The following is a 12,231-nucleotide window of genomic DNA, read 5'->3' as shown; positions in this document are numbered from 1 at the left end:
GAACTCATCCAGCCCTAGTCTTTGTGGCTAAGGGACACAAGGAAATATCCTGATTATTTCCCCAGTCTATGGCAGGCAGATAGGAGCTTGCTTTGGCTACACTCAGGGTTGGTAGAGGATGCCACAGCCCTTCAGCCAAGAGCTCCTCCACCAAGCTGGGGAACAGGCAGCTGCTAAAAGAATGGGCTTTCCCCGGAGAGCAAGGTGACAGAGTTCAGGGTGTATGGGCTGGACCACAGGCAAAACAGTCACCACCAAACCCTCACTGTTTTTCTGACCTGCTGCTGCCTTGCCCATGGCCTTGGCCTCAGCCCTGGCCTTGGCTTCTGCCATGGGCTTGAGCTCTGCCTGTTGAGCCTTTGGCCTCCTGTGTGCTTCGTGGTCCTGCAGCACCTCTGGAGGCAGTGTCTCACCGATGGCACGTGGAGGCATAAAAAAGCTCTTTTGGTACTCAGACCCCACTGCCATCCGCAGGATCTGTATGTGGAGGGAAGAGAAGCTATATGCAAGATTCCTTTTCTTGCCTTTCATCACACAGACTCAATCAACCCATTTTCTGTCTCCTCCCTTCCTCCCAATAACACCAACTATTTAGTTTAGGTCCTCCCACAGCATGTCAGCAGAGCTGGCTTTGCCCTGGGGATTGCCTCCATCTCCCTGGCACAAGCCTGGGAATGCTGGAGTGCTGTGAAGCTTGGGCAGCGTGTACATGGGGACCAGACCTGCCTTCTCACCTTCTCCTCCTCAAGGTACTGCTCATCAAAATCCAGTGAGTAAAACTCAATGGGGAAGTTGCATGGGTTCTTCACCACCACTGTGGCCTCCACCCCATTGCTGTCCACCAGCATCCCTCCCATCTTTAGTGCTGGGGGTCTGAACTCCAACCGTGGCTCCAGACCTTGTCCTGAGAGGTGCAGCTTTAAGCGATGGCTGCTCCCACAAATGATAAACTCCAGCTCATTCTCGTAAGACCTCTGAAAAGAGGAAAGTGCAGAAAACTCATCCATGAAGTCCCAGGTGACAGGACCCCAAATACAACAAGGCTTGCCCCAAGGTCAGGGTGTTATCAGTCCCTCCAAGGTGAATGGAAACCAGATATTTACTTATGCTAGGGACTAGAGCATCTGTAGTAGTCTGGGTCTGAGTAACTGGGATGAACGCTGGTGTGCACTGTAACTGGGTATTTGGGAATCAGATGGATGTATGTACAATGGACTGTCAGACATTTTCACCTAGTCATGCAGGAGTGCAGTGCTCATGGGAAGGGCCCTCAGGGTTACAGTGTCCAGACACAGTCCTGGCACTGCTGCATCAGGCAAACACCAGCTCCACGAGAGAGGCAAATGAGCTCTCACTGGCAAGAAATAAGGGTCATCTTCTCTGCTTAGTGTCTGGCTCTGGTCCAAGCCAGACACAAGATGGTTACATTTCTTGAGCAATTAAAAGATCCCTGGGACTGTGTGTGGGCACAGAAGCACTTGTGGCCATGCTGGTACACGCTGCCAGTTTCCGAGACCCAGCAGCCACAGGCAAACCACTTTTGGGAATGCTTTGTCCTTTAAGCTGTATCCCCAGCTGGACAAGAATGTGCAGGCAGGCCAGAGCCCCAGGGACTGCTGGCAGCACCCCACTACAGGTGACCGTCCTGCTGTGCCCAGGAAGGTGGGTGGTGGCTGTTTGGTCTGTCAGTCCTGCAGCAGGATGAGCCATTCCAGGATTATCCTCTGTGAGTGGGCAGCTGCTCTGCACTGAGTGTCACAGCTGCAAATACAGCCAGGCAAGGGGGAGGCTGAGGGGAGTTGGGCACATCCCCTCCATGTGCCAAGAGGCAGCCTCAGAGCCCTGGTGCTCTCTGTGCAAGCTCCCTGTGGGCATTTCAAAGCACATCTCACACGAGTGCTCTGTGGGGTGAACTGAGCCATGCAGAGTATGGGGCTTGCAGAAAGCTCCCTGTGAAGGCAGAGCTCCTACCACACTCTCTGCACCAGGCCCTCATTTCCAGACAGCCCTGGCAGCCTCCTGGGCTGACACCCGCCAGTCTCACCTCCTCCTCGGGTGTAAACTGGATTTGCAGATCCTGCCACTTTCCTGGATCAAGGGTTCCTTTGGAGGGCGTCACGTCAAAGGGACAGGGCTCCTGTTGATTCTTCTGGGCACAGAAACCAATCATGTGAGGTCTCCTCGTGTTCTGAGACACTGACACGGAGCTGAGAGCACCCACAGCCAAACCAAGTGTGGCCCCAAAGCCCAGAGCTGGAGGGAAGCCCTGGAGACAGGGCAGGCAGATAGGGAACTACTGTCCTCAGAGGAGGAAGAGGAATGGGTGAAGATGGCAGCAAAGCAAAGCATCAGCTAATGGAACAGGTTGAGGCAAACCAGCCTTGATCTAGACCCTCAGAACTTTCCTCAAACACACTGTAGACCCAAGTGCTCAGGCAGCCACAGGAACAGAAAGAGCAAGAGTCACAAAGAAAACCCGACCAAGTTCCGTGTTCAATGTGGCCTGTGCTTTACCTTCAGAGCAGGCTTGTTGGAAGCAATGAACCATTTGCAGGATTCTGGGAACCGGTTGTAGAGTCGGATGGTCTCAACCTGGCACTGCCCAACAAGGATGTCAGAGAACTGCAGTCTGTTCTTGGTGAGGGTGAGTGACACTTCAGACACAGTGGCACGGATGCGGATGCTGTACATAGGGCCTTCTGTCACCTGGAGAAGGACAGAGGATTCAGCAGAGGGTGCGGGTGACATCTGCTGCTGTGCCCAGCCTGCTGCCTGCCCCAAGAGCTGTGGTACCTCTATGGGCAGCAGCACTTCCACGTCACCATATGGCTTGTGGGCACTTTCAAAGCGCACGTCAAAGTCCACGCTGTTGTTGGGGGGCAGGCAAATCATCTGGTCCAGGCCCACGCTGAAACCTTGAACAGATGAACACAAAGCAGCTGAGATACACACAAAACACAAAATGTGTACAAGCACGTTAAGGCCTTACAGGTGTCCTGGCTGAGAGGTCTGGCAAAAGCCCCACACTGTGCTGTGACCTGGACAAAACTTAAGAGTGCACCTGAACACCCTTCAGAGACAGTGAGCCACTGTGTGATGGAAGGGCAGCCTTGCCTCAAGGCCTCTTTGCCTCAAGGCCTCTTTTGGAAACCTCTTTTAATCCACCAGAGGATCTCACAGGCTGCTTCCTCAATAAAGACTGAATACAAGTGCTGTGACAGTGTGAACTCCAAACAAAGCACTTCCAAAACACAGCAGACCCCACTGGTTGGCAAAACAAGCCCACAGAGTGCCCAAAGAAACTTGCTGCTCGTGGGAGCCAAGGGGGGAAGATGCTGAGAGGTGACCAGGGTGATGAGTCCATTGGCCCCTGCACTGAAGTGTTGGGGCAGTCGCAGGCAGGCCAGGTCCCTGGGCATGGCTGGCCAGGAGAGCTCTGCCTCTAAAGCTCCCAGCAGGGGCACTGAGAAGAAAAAGCTCAGAAACCTCCCCAGGTTCAGGGGCTTAAGCTAATCTGTCTGAGACACCTCCTTCAAGGCCACAGGAAGTGTCTCCAGCACTGCTTACCTGTGTCCTGCAGGACAGATACATCGACCTTGAAGGACACATGGATCTGCCCAGGGTTGGTGATCTTCAGAGAGCGTGTCTCAGTGTAACCCCTAAGGACAGGGCCCATGTCCAGGACATACTGGGGCAGCTCAACTCTGCAAGGAATAAGGACAGTCCTTAAACCACAGCCTGGCTACACATCCAAGTGGATGGAGGATACAAATACAGTGGCTATTTCTTTATTCACTGCTGTAAAAACTCAGCTCAAGCCCATGAAACCCTTAGCCTGACCACCTGGCAATGACTTTGGGAAGTCAGGAGGAGTGCAGGCCCTAGGTTTGATCAGCTACTAATGGTACCTGAAAATAAAATTAGTTTAAAATGGACACTGGCCACAGCTCGTCTGCCATGAAAAGCCAGTCTAGGTGAGTCCACTGGGCCTCCACTGCTCTCAGTGGAACTGCCTAGCCTGGTGTACAGCCTGAGCCTGAAATTGCTTTGGGGTCTAGGAATAAGGTTTGCCTGCACAGGAAATCTTCATTGCTCTGCAACCAGACCACATAAGCTGCTCTGCAGAGCATCTTCTTCCTGAATTGAAGCCTCCCATGCTTGTGCTGCATCATGATGGTGCAAAGGGACAGGCCATGTCACCTGCCCTGCCACCCCACCAGGATTCAAACCATCTGATGTTGGGTTTTAAAGGGTTTGCTGACATGTGCAGCTCCCTTCTCCTTTTGTTCAGTGTCACAGCTGCACAGCTGTTAGTTGGAAGCAAGACTTCAGCTGGGAGTTGTCTCCTTCAGAGCTAGGCAGCAGGGACAGAATCTATGCTGTCTGGAAGGGCCTGAAGGTCTGCACTGGGTCCCCCAGCTCTAGGGACAGAACCCCACAGCTGTGGGGAGCTGAGCAGTCCAAAGCTCAGCGTGGTGCTGGGGAAGGGAGGACACTCCACTGCTCACATGCAGCGTGTCACAGCCACCAGGACCAGACCCTTTCTGAAGTCCAGGCTGTTCCCAGCTCTGCAGAAACAGGGAGCTCTCAGGAGAAGGGGACATGGCTGGGTGTTCCCAAGGGGCACCTGGAGATGGGGATGGGAGTCCCTACTCACTTGGCAAGACTCTGGCACAGCTCCTTGTCAGGGAACCTGCTCTTCAGGGGATGGGTCGGAAGAATTTGCTGCAGGTGTACAAAAGGTTTCTCTACCAGCATCCTCATCATCTTTATCTGCACCTGAGAGTCTGACTGAAGAAAGGGAAGACAGTGGCTGGTTAGCAAAGGTCCTTCCCAAAGCCCAGCTTGCACCTGAGAAAGGATCCCACCCCACTCTTGTTGGGAGGGGGTGTGGGGTCCTCCTGTCTGGCTGCTCAGTGCCTGTGACACCTCCTGCTCTCTTAGCCAGGACCTCATCTCCAGGGAAGTAACTCCAGCATCTTTGCCTGCCCAGACACTGTCAGCAAAGCTGATCTGGCCAGGCAGACAGACAAGCCAGGAACCTTCCAGAGCTCCAGATACTTGCCTGCCCCCAGCCTGTACCAAGGCAGCTTGGACAGCAGCTGTCTTGAAAGGGAACTGGGACCAAGCTGGTGCCTCTTGGAGATGAGCACCTCCAGCACAGCCCCAGGGCACAATCAGGCAGCTGCTGTTAAGGGCTGTAAATCTGGCAGGGCTTGGGTTGGGAACAATGAACTCCCCAGCAATGACCTGCATCTCCCTCAAAGCACCATCAACTCCATCCCTGGAGCATGGCCTTCAGGATCTCTCCCTGGGCTAGCCAGGAAGCTGGTGCAGCCCCAGAAGAGACATGACCAGCGGGGCAGCCCTAGGGGCAATGCTGAGGTGACACAAGGTTGTCAGTGGGCAGGGAGGTCCCAAGTGTCATCAGGGCACCAGGAGCTGCTGTGGGCTGCAAGGAGCTCAGGTGACATGGAGAGGGTGGCCTGTGCCAAACGGGGCTGCAGCTGTTCTTACTACAGTGCCAGAGGCAAGCACGCTGGGCTGCAGGTCCTGACTCTTTGGGTTCTGAGTCTTCAAGGTCTGAGACTTCAAGGTCTCAATCTTTGGGCTCTGAGGCTTCTTCAGAACAACTGATTTATAGCTGGGATCGTATATTTGCCGGCGTTTTATGAGCCGTTTCAGTGTCTTCTCATATTTTTCATTTCCTGAAGGAAGAAAACATCCACAAAGAGAAGTGTGAGCAAAGTGCCAGTCCCATTGAAGCTGGGAAGTCCCTGCCTCCCAACACTGGTTTCTACCAGAAAGAAATCCCTCAAGCCATCTATGGAAAGTGGATGCTGCTGTTCCTCTCTGAATCTCATCCCCTGCAATGTCACACAGATCCAACCCTGCCAGAAGCCCTGCCAGCCTCTCTTACAGCTTTCCCAAGCCTTTCACTCTAGCCATCATCCTTCAGGGATGAGGATGGCAGGCTCTGCAGGTTGGCTCCTGGGACAAAGTCCACATGGCATCCTCTGCTCAAGACTCATGAAGCAACCAGGGGGCTTGACTTGGTCTGGGAGTCCTGCAACCCTCCAGGCTCGGTGGAGGTTGGCATGAGCTGCCCTCAGGGCCTATGGTAGGGAACAAAACCAGAGGGGCCTTTCCTGAGGGCAGACAGGCAGTGCCCACCTCTGATGCTCCAGGGCAGGTCCAGACTGATCATGGGAAAGGATGCTTCTCCTTTCAGGCAGATATTTTCTGGTTGCTGGTCACCCACTTTAAGCTGATAAGTCCTGCTGAAGGCTCCTGGTAATCCTGGCATGTAAGAGAATTTCAGCACTTGCGTCTCACCAGCTGCAAGGGAACCCTGCAGGGATGGGAGAAGAGGGAGGGAATGCATCAGAGTGTTTGATGAGGGATGGCTCAGGGGACAGACAGGCTGAGGAGACAGGTTCTCATCTAGAAGAAACCATCAGAACCACATCACCTTCATGATAAATATATTACAGTATTGGCTTTCACAATTGTTAGAGCAGATACTATGTGTTTTATAATGATGACTTTTTAACAGATGTTTTGCTAAAGTTTAGAGTTCTTTTAATGAGAATGTTATGTTGTGATACCAATGTTGGTGAAGAGTTGTTGCAATATTAACATTTAACCAATGAAGGAATGGAAACCTGTTGAATGTGTTGAAAAGTTACAAATGACCAGGACTAGGACAACTGCACTTGCTCCATCTGCCGAGCAGGAGCCGACACAGCGCCTCAGGGCTCTCGCGGTGACGCTCTGTCCCTGTCCTGTGTTACTCTCTCTGTTTCTCATTTTCTCTCTTTTCTGTCCCCCCTCTGTTTGGGACCATGCCATTTCTTTATCAACAAACAGTTTTCAGATACACTACTTGCTGGGTTTGTGCCTTATTTTCCTCTGAGAAATCTATCAAAAAGAATTCTCCTCTGCTCCCCTTCCAGCAGGACAGGACAGTGACGCACGCACCTGTGCCTCCCGCCGGTGTCTGCCTCTGACAGCAGAGCCACCCACCAGCCAAGGCCGTGGGGGAGTCTGTCAGGAGAGCACTTGTTTGACCTTCTCTGGCCCCAGCAGAAATTGCTTACAGCCCTGTCTCTCTCATGGCTGGGTTTGGGGTTTTCCCCTCTGACTTTTTTCCCCCTTCCCCACCTCCCCCCCTTTTTTCCCCTTTAACACTCTCCTGGGCCACCTGACACAGGGCTGGGCTCAGTCACTTGTGCTACTTACAGTGGTGGGGTTGACCAGAAACACACCAGGCAGATGCTTGTCTGCAGGGCTAGGCTTTAGCACCCAGTTGAATTCAATCTTGCCACTGTTCACCAGGGTGACATCGCTGTGATGAATTTCATTAAATATCTGGAGAGAAGGCACAGGAGAGGGAAGTTACAGACCCAGGCCTGCTGCTGGGAATCTCCTTCCTCCCTCCTGGGCTTGAAAGCAGACACATCATGGGAGCAGGGACCAGGGAGGAGATAGGGGCACTTGGGAACCTGGGGAACCCCCAGGCACAGGGCACCTGCACAGCACCAGGGAGCTCTGGCAGCACACAGAGCTGTGGTAACAACCATGTGAGGGCCAGCAATAAATGAACCAGGGCACACAGGCCCTCTGCCCTCTGAGGGGTCACCCACAGCCAGGAGAAACAGAGACAGCACTGAGGCATTCCAGGAGAAAAGGCACCTGCATGCAAGTATTGGCAAGCAACATAGATGCAACAAGGGAGTCACCCAGGGCAACACAGACAGGGCCAGCAGCTGGAAATATCTGTGGGCTTTTGACTGGAAAAGAGTGAAGTGGGGATTATTCTGGGACAGTCTCTCCAACGGTAGTGACTGGAAGCCCAACTTCTTCCCTTGATTATTGTGTGGATTAAGCAAGAGCTTTAGACAAGAGCATCTCCTTGGAGGTCAGGCTTTAGGTGTGGATCAGCAGAGAGATGTCTCAGGGACACACCCCTCAGAGCACCCCCACTGGGACCCTGCCTGCCCCAGAGGCAGTGTTAGGTACCCTGAAAAAGAGGCATTCCCAGCATTGTGGAGAGGGTTGGAGATGGCCATTTTAGAGCAGCTTGGATGCCAGATGTGTCCCTCAAAGGTTGGGCTTCCAAGCCCCAGAGCCAACAAAGGGGCTGGGAAGGGAAGGGAGCCCTGGAGCGAGGTGGGCAGGAACCTGCTGGCCGTGGTGCCAAGGCAAGGAGCTGTGCCAGGGATGTGTGTGGTACCTGTAAGCCACAGTTGATCTCCTGGGGCCTCACGGAGTAGCGGACACGTGAGATCTCCCCGGTCACCAGCACCTCGTAGGTGGGGCCTCCCTCCACGTGGCACAGCGCCGTGACATCAGAGATGGTGTTGAGGTGGCCAGAGTAGGTGAAGGAGACCTGCTGGCTCTCACCTGGCTGCAGCACACCTGACATTGGCAGGATACTGAAAGCCTGGATGGAAGACAGGAGAGCTTGAGCTGTTGAGCATGGCAATGGATGCAGAAGAGCATCTTGGAGCAAAGTGCAGCTGTACCTGGAGGGGCCTATTCCCCAAACACTGCCAGAATCACCCTCATCTCATCCTGCATCCATGCCACTGACCAGTGCAGGGACCATGGGGAAAATCTTCTCCCACACTCACAGATCAATGCATTAATTAGTACATTACGTGAAAGTGAACTGGGATGTCTCCTGGCAGTAGAAATTCTCTCTGATGCACAACTTGCCTTTAAAAAGCATTTCTTACTGCTTTTAGAAAAGGAGGAGGCTCAGAGTGAGAGCTCTCGGAGCTGAGCGAAGGACTCCAGCCCAGCTCATCTGACTCCTGAGGCTCTTCCCTCTCTCTGATTTAAATGCTGCTTTCTCAAGGTGCTACAGCAAAAGCTCCTGCAAAAGTTTCCTATGGACCACCTGAGGAGTTCCAGGGGGAGCAGTGCCCTCCATAGGTGCTGCAAAGTGTCCTTGGGCAGCCCTACAACGTATCCTGCATGGCCTCTCCAACTACCAGTTGCTTCAGCAGCACTTTGTGATGGGCCTGCAGGGATGGGAGGCCCCTCTGTGGCCAATGCTGAGGCCCACCAGTGGCACTGGGAGCTCCAGCCCTGCTTGCCACACTGACAATGTGCAAGTGAGACAGATTCCCTCCTACCTTCTCTGCTTCGAGGGAAGTCTGTGGTTCGTCCACGGAGATGCTGATTCCCTCAAACCCTACTTGGAGGCGAGGGTATTCAGGAAGTTGATCTGATTGCACCTGAAAAAGAAGCCATTTTCTATGCTGGGAGGAAGAGACAGCCACTTTGCAAAGTCTCCGTTTGTAAGACAGCTCCAGGGCCAGCAGTGCAATAGCAGCTCTGGGTGAAAGCAGAGCCCTGCAAACAGGGAGTCTGGCTGCCTTGGGAAGAGGCTCCATGGAGATCAGGACTCATCCCAGCTTGCTCTGGGAAGGAAGCTGGAGGCCTTACCATGATGATGCAGATAAAAGCCTCATCTTTCATTGTGAAGGCAAAAAATCCCACACTCAGCACAGGTCTGTAGGACCTGAGTGAGCTTCTCCAAGGAAAACTCTCCTATTTCTCCCTCCCACACAGCCCACGTCCAGCCACTGGCCCTGCTGCCCAGCCCACAGGACAGCAGGGCAGCAAAAAGGGAGGTCAGCACGAGCATGACTTGGTGGTGGCAGGCTGGGGAGGCAACACAAGCAGTAGATGTACAAGAAAATCTACCTTGTTTCTTAAAGATTCGGTAAAATCCTGCATTGTTCTCAGTATTCTGGCTGTCTCCTCGTTTCTCATCTTGAAGTGTCTCCATCGAGATGCCGGGTGATCCAAATAGGTTGCCTTCCCCTTTGGTGGTTGGGGTGTGAATTTAGGTGGGTAAAGCTCATCTCTGGAAAATAACATAATAGCAAACCCCAGTGCCCAACGGCAGTAACTCTGTAGCTCTACTAGCCCTGGTGCTAAGTGGCTCTTTCTCTGCTCTTGGGACTTTCTGGGCATCCTCCAGCACAACGCAAGGGAGGAAGGCAAGGAGCAGAGAGCAGCTCCTGCAGAGAGGACCCATCCCAAAGCAGAGGGGTCAGAAGGGCCTTCAGCAGCACTGTGGGAGCTGGGACTAGGAGCCCTTCATCAAGGTGGACATGGTCTCAGGTCACAGAGGTCTGAGAAAGCAGCTTTCACCCCAGCTTTCCTTCCCAGGGGAAACCACTGTGGGGGCTATGCAGCACCAAAGTGGTGGAAAACCTATTCCCTGAGCATCCAGCCTGAGCACAGCTGCTCAGTGCCATTTGTCAGATGCCAGGCAAACAGCTTTGCTCTTGGCCAAGTACAAACAGGACACAGCAAGAAGAGCTTCAAGGGGAGGGCAAAGGTGCACATACCTAAACCTGGTCACCTCGCTGTCGGAACGGAATGACCAGCGGTACTGGACGGGCAGTGGGCTGCAGTTGGTCATCTCCAGGGAACGCACTTCTTCCGTGTCAGGCCTGATGAAGCCAAACTCCACAGAGCTGGGCTCCATTTGGAGATTTGGGAAGTGAACTTCTCCCTCAAGGCTGATACGCTCCACAAAAGGATGGCCCCTGACCATGTCTATCTTCAGAACCTTCTCTTTTCTCCAGCTCTTAAAATCCAGTTCATAAGCTGGGTCAAACACGATGTAGAGATGACAGGTCTCCCCTACATCCACTCTCACAGGCTGCAAGGAGATGAGCAGTAATTAATCACCTGTGGGATGATGTCCCAAGGTCTGGCAGCATGAAACAGTAAATGCTCCAAGTGACCCCAGCACGGGCTTCTCAGTTCATGGTTCATCTCTCTCCAGCAGGGCTCTGGCTGCAGGCACCACAGTCCAGTCCAGGATCCCTCAGGCTCCCGTTTGTGTGCTCAGCCCCAGTACAAGGGGGTGGCTGCTGGAGAGCTGGCATGGCTTTCCAGGAGACACCTTCCCTGCATGGCTTGCCCAGACCCAGCTGCCTGCTCCCTTCTCCCTGTGCCTTAAAGCCAGGATGGATCTTCTCAATTCAGATAAGATTTTGATTCCTTCAGCAGCTCTGCTGATGCAGCTCAGGCCAGCCCACTGCTGATGCTACAGAATAAACTTCTTGACTCAAGGAGCTCCCAACAGAAAGGCACCACCACATCCCTCCTCTTCAGACCCCACTGGAGGAGGCCAGGGCTGCTCACCTGGCCACCTGGGAGGGGCTGCTGCTCCTTATCACAGACCAGGAATGGCTGCTCCAAGTGCAGCATGAGGTCCAGTGGCAGCAGGCAGGTGTTTTTTAAAGACAAAGGCTGGTACTGCAGTGTCAGGACATCGCTGGGTTTCTATGGAAACAGGAGACAAGGAAAAACAGCCTCAACTAGAAACAGACCTCCTTCTGCTTCTGCTGCAGCTCACATTTTTCAGCCTCACGAGTGCATATATTTCTATTTACTCTTTCTATGTAAATAGAAGAGTGTTTCCTTACTCTTCCTCTTCTTTGTTTCTACCCTTCCAGGAGGTATTTCTTGACAGCAGATGCTTTTCATGTTTAGAAACCACAGCATCCTCTGGAGGACAGGGAAACCTCCCAAGTACAGATGAGGGAATAGGCCCCTGAGAGGAGGTGGCTGCTTGACCAAGATCTAAAGCAGAAAGTGAATCCAGGCCATTTGTCTCCACTTTTGTCTCTCTATTGGGCAGAACAGCACTAGAGGATCTTCACTCACATACAGTCATTTCTCACAACCTTCCTGGCTCTAGCAGCCTCAAAAAGCACTTTGTCTGCACCACGGGTCCTGCAGCCCCTGCTACAGGGACAAGGTGTCTGTGGTCTCAAAGCTCTGATCAGCCTGGGCTCTTCCTTCCTGTCTGAGCATTGTGCTGGGCTTCCTGCATGGTTTAGAGAACCCAGAGACTTTGGGAAACGACTTCTGCATGTACTGATACCAAACAGGTGCTGTGCCATAGTATGCAATAAATCAGTTTGGGTGTGTGGCATCGAGCAGAACCCAGGCAGAATCAGGGAGAGCTGAAAAGCTTCTCAATTACATCTGAACTGCCTGTTCCAGGGGGGATTCTGTACTTCACTGGAAGCCTGGGAACCAGAGGAGAGGCCTGAAACTACAGAAACCAAATCATTAACCATCTTCTCTTTTTCAGACAACTTGCAGGAGGCAGAAAGATGATGCTGGAGTTGGGATCCAGAGACTAAAGGGCACCTGCTCTGCCTCAGTGTTATCATCACTGCAGTTGCAGGA

The 12,231-nt window shown here is 53.0% G+C and overlaps 1 protein-coding gene across 1 annotated transcript in view; it reads right to left on the bottom strand.

Moving 5' to 3' along the window:
- The window catches only part of LOC129125579 (hydrocephalus-inducing protein homolog), a 36,895-nt gene extending 25,619 nt beyond the window's left edge, over nt 1-11,276 (bottom strand). Inside the window, exons 1-14 of the mRNA XM_077185018.1 lie at nt 10,371-11,276; nt 9,718-9,880; nt 9,144-9,245; nt 8,237-8,446; nt 7,243-7,371; nt 6,175-6,352; nt 5,518-5,708; nt 4,658-4,791; nt 3,568-3,704; nt 2,794-2,915; nt 2,515-2,706; nt 2,045-2,149; nt 735-974; nt 279-477 (exon numbers count right to left, since the gene is read on the bottom strand). Coding sequence (XP_077041133.1) covers nt 279-477; nt 735-974; nt 2,045-2,149; nt 2,515-2,706; nt 2,794-2,915; nt 3,568-3,704; nt 4,658-4,791; nt 5,518-5,708; nt 6,175-6,352; nt 7,243-7,371; nt 8,237-8,446; nt 9,144-9,245; nt 9,718-9,880; nt 10,371-10,579 — 2,311 coding nt within the window. The 5' untranslated portion in view covers nt 10,580-11,276. The remainder of the gene's footprint in view (nt 1-278; nt 478-734; nt 975-2,044; nt 2,150-2,514; nt 2,707-2,793; nt 2,916-3,567; nt 3,705-4,657; nt 4,792-5,517; nt 5,709-6,174; nt 6,353-7,242; nt 7,372-8,236; nt 8,447-9,143; nt 9,246-9,717; nt 9,881-10,370) is intronic.
- Between the last annotated feature and the right edge of the window lie 955 nt (nt 11,277-12,231).

The sequence above is a fragment of the Agelaius phoeniceus genome, chromosome 12 (assembly GCF_051311805.1).
Source record: "Agelaius phoeniceus isolate bAgePho1 chromosome 12, bAgePho1.hap1, whole genome shotgun sequence".
NCBI lineage: Eukaryota > Metazoa > Chordata > Aves > Passeriformes > Icteridae > Agelaius > Agelaius phoeniceus.
Note: the sequence above shows the minus strand (reverse complement) of the source record. Positions and strands in the feature narration are given on the sequence as shown.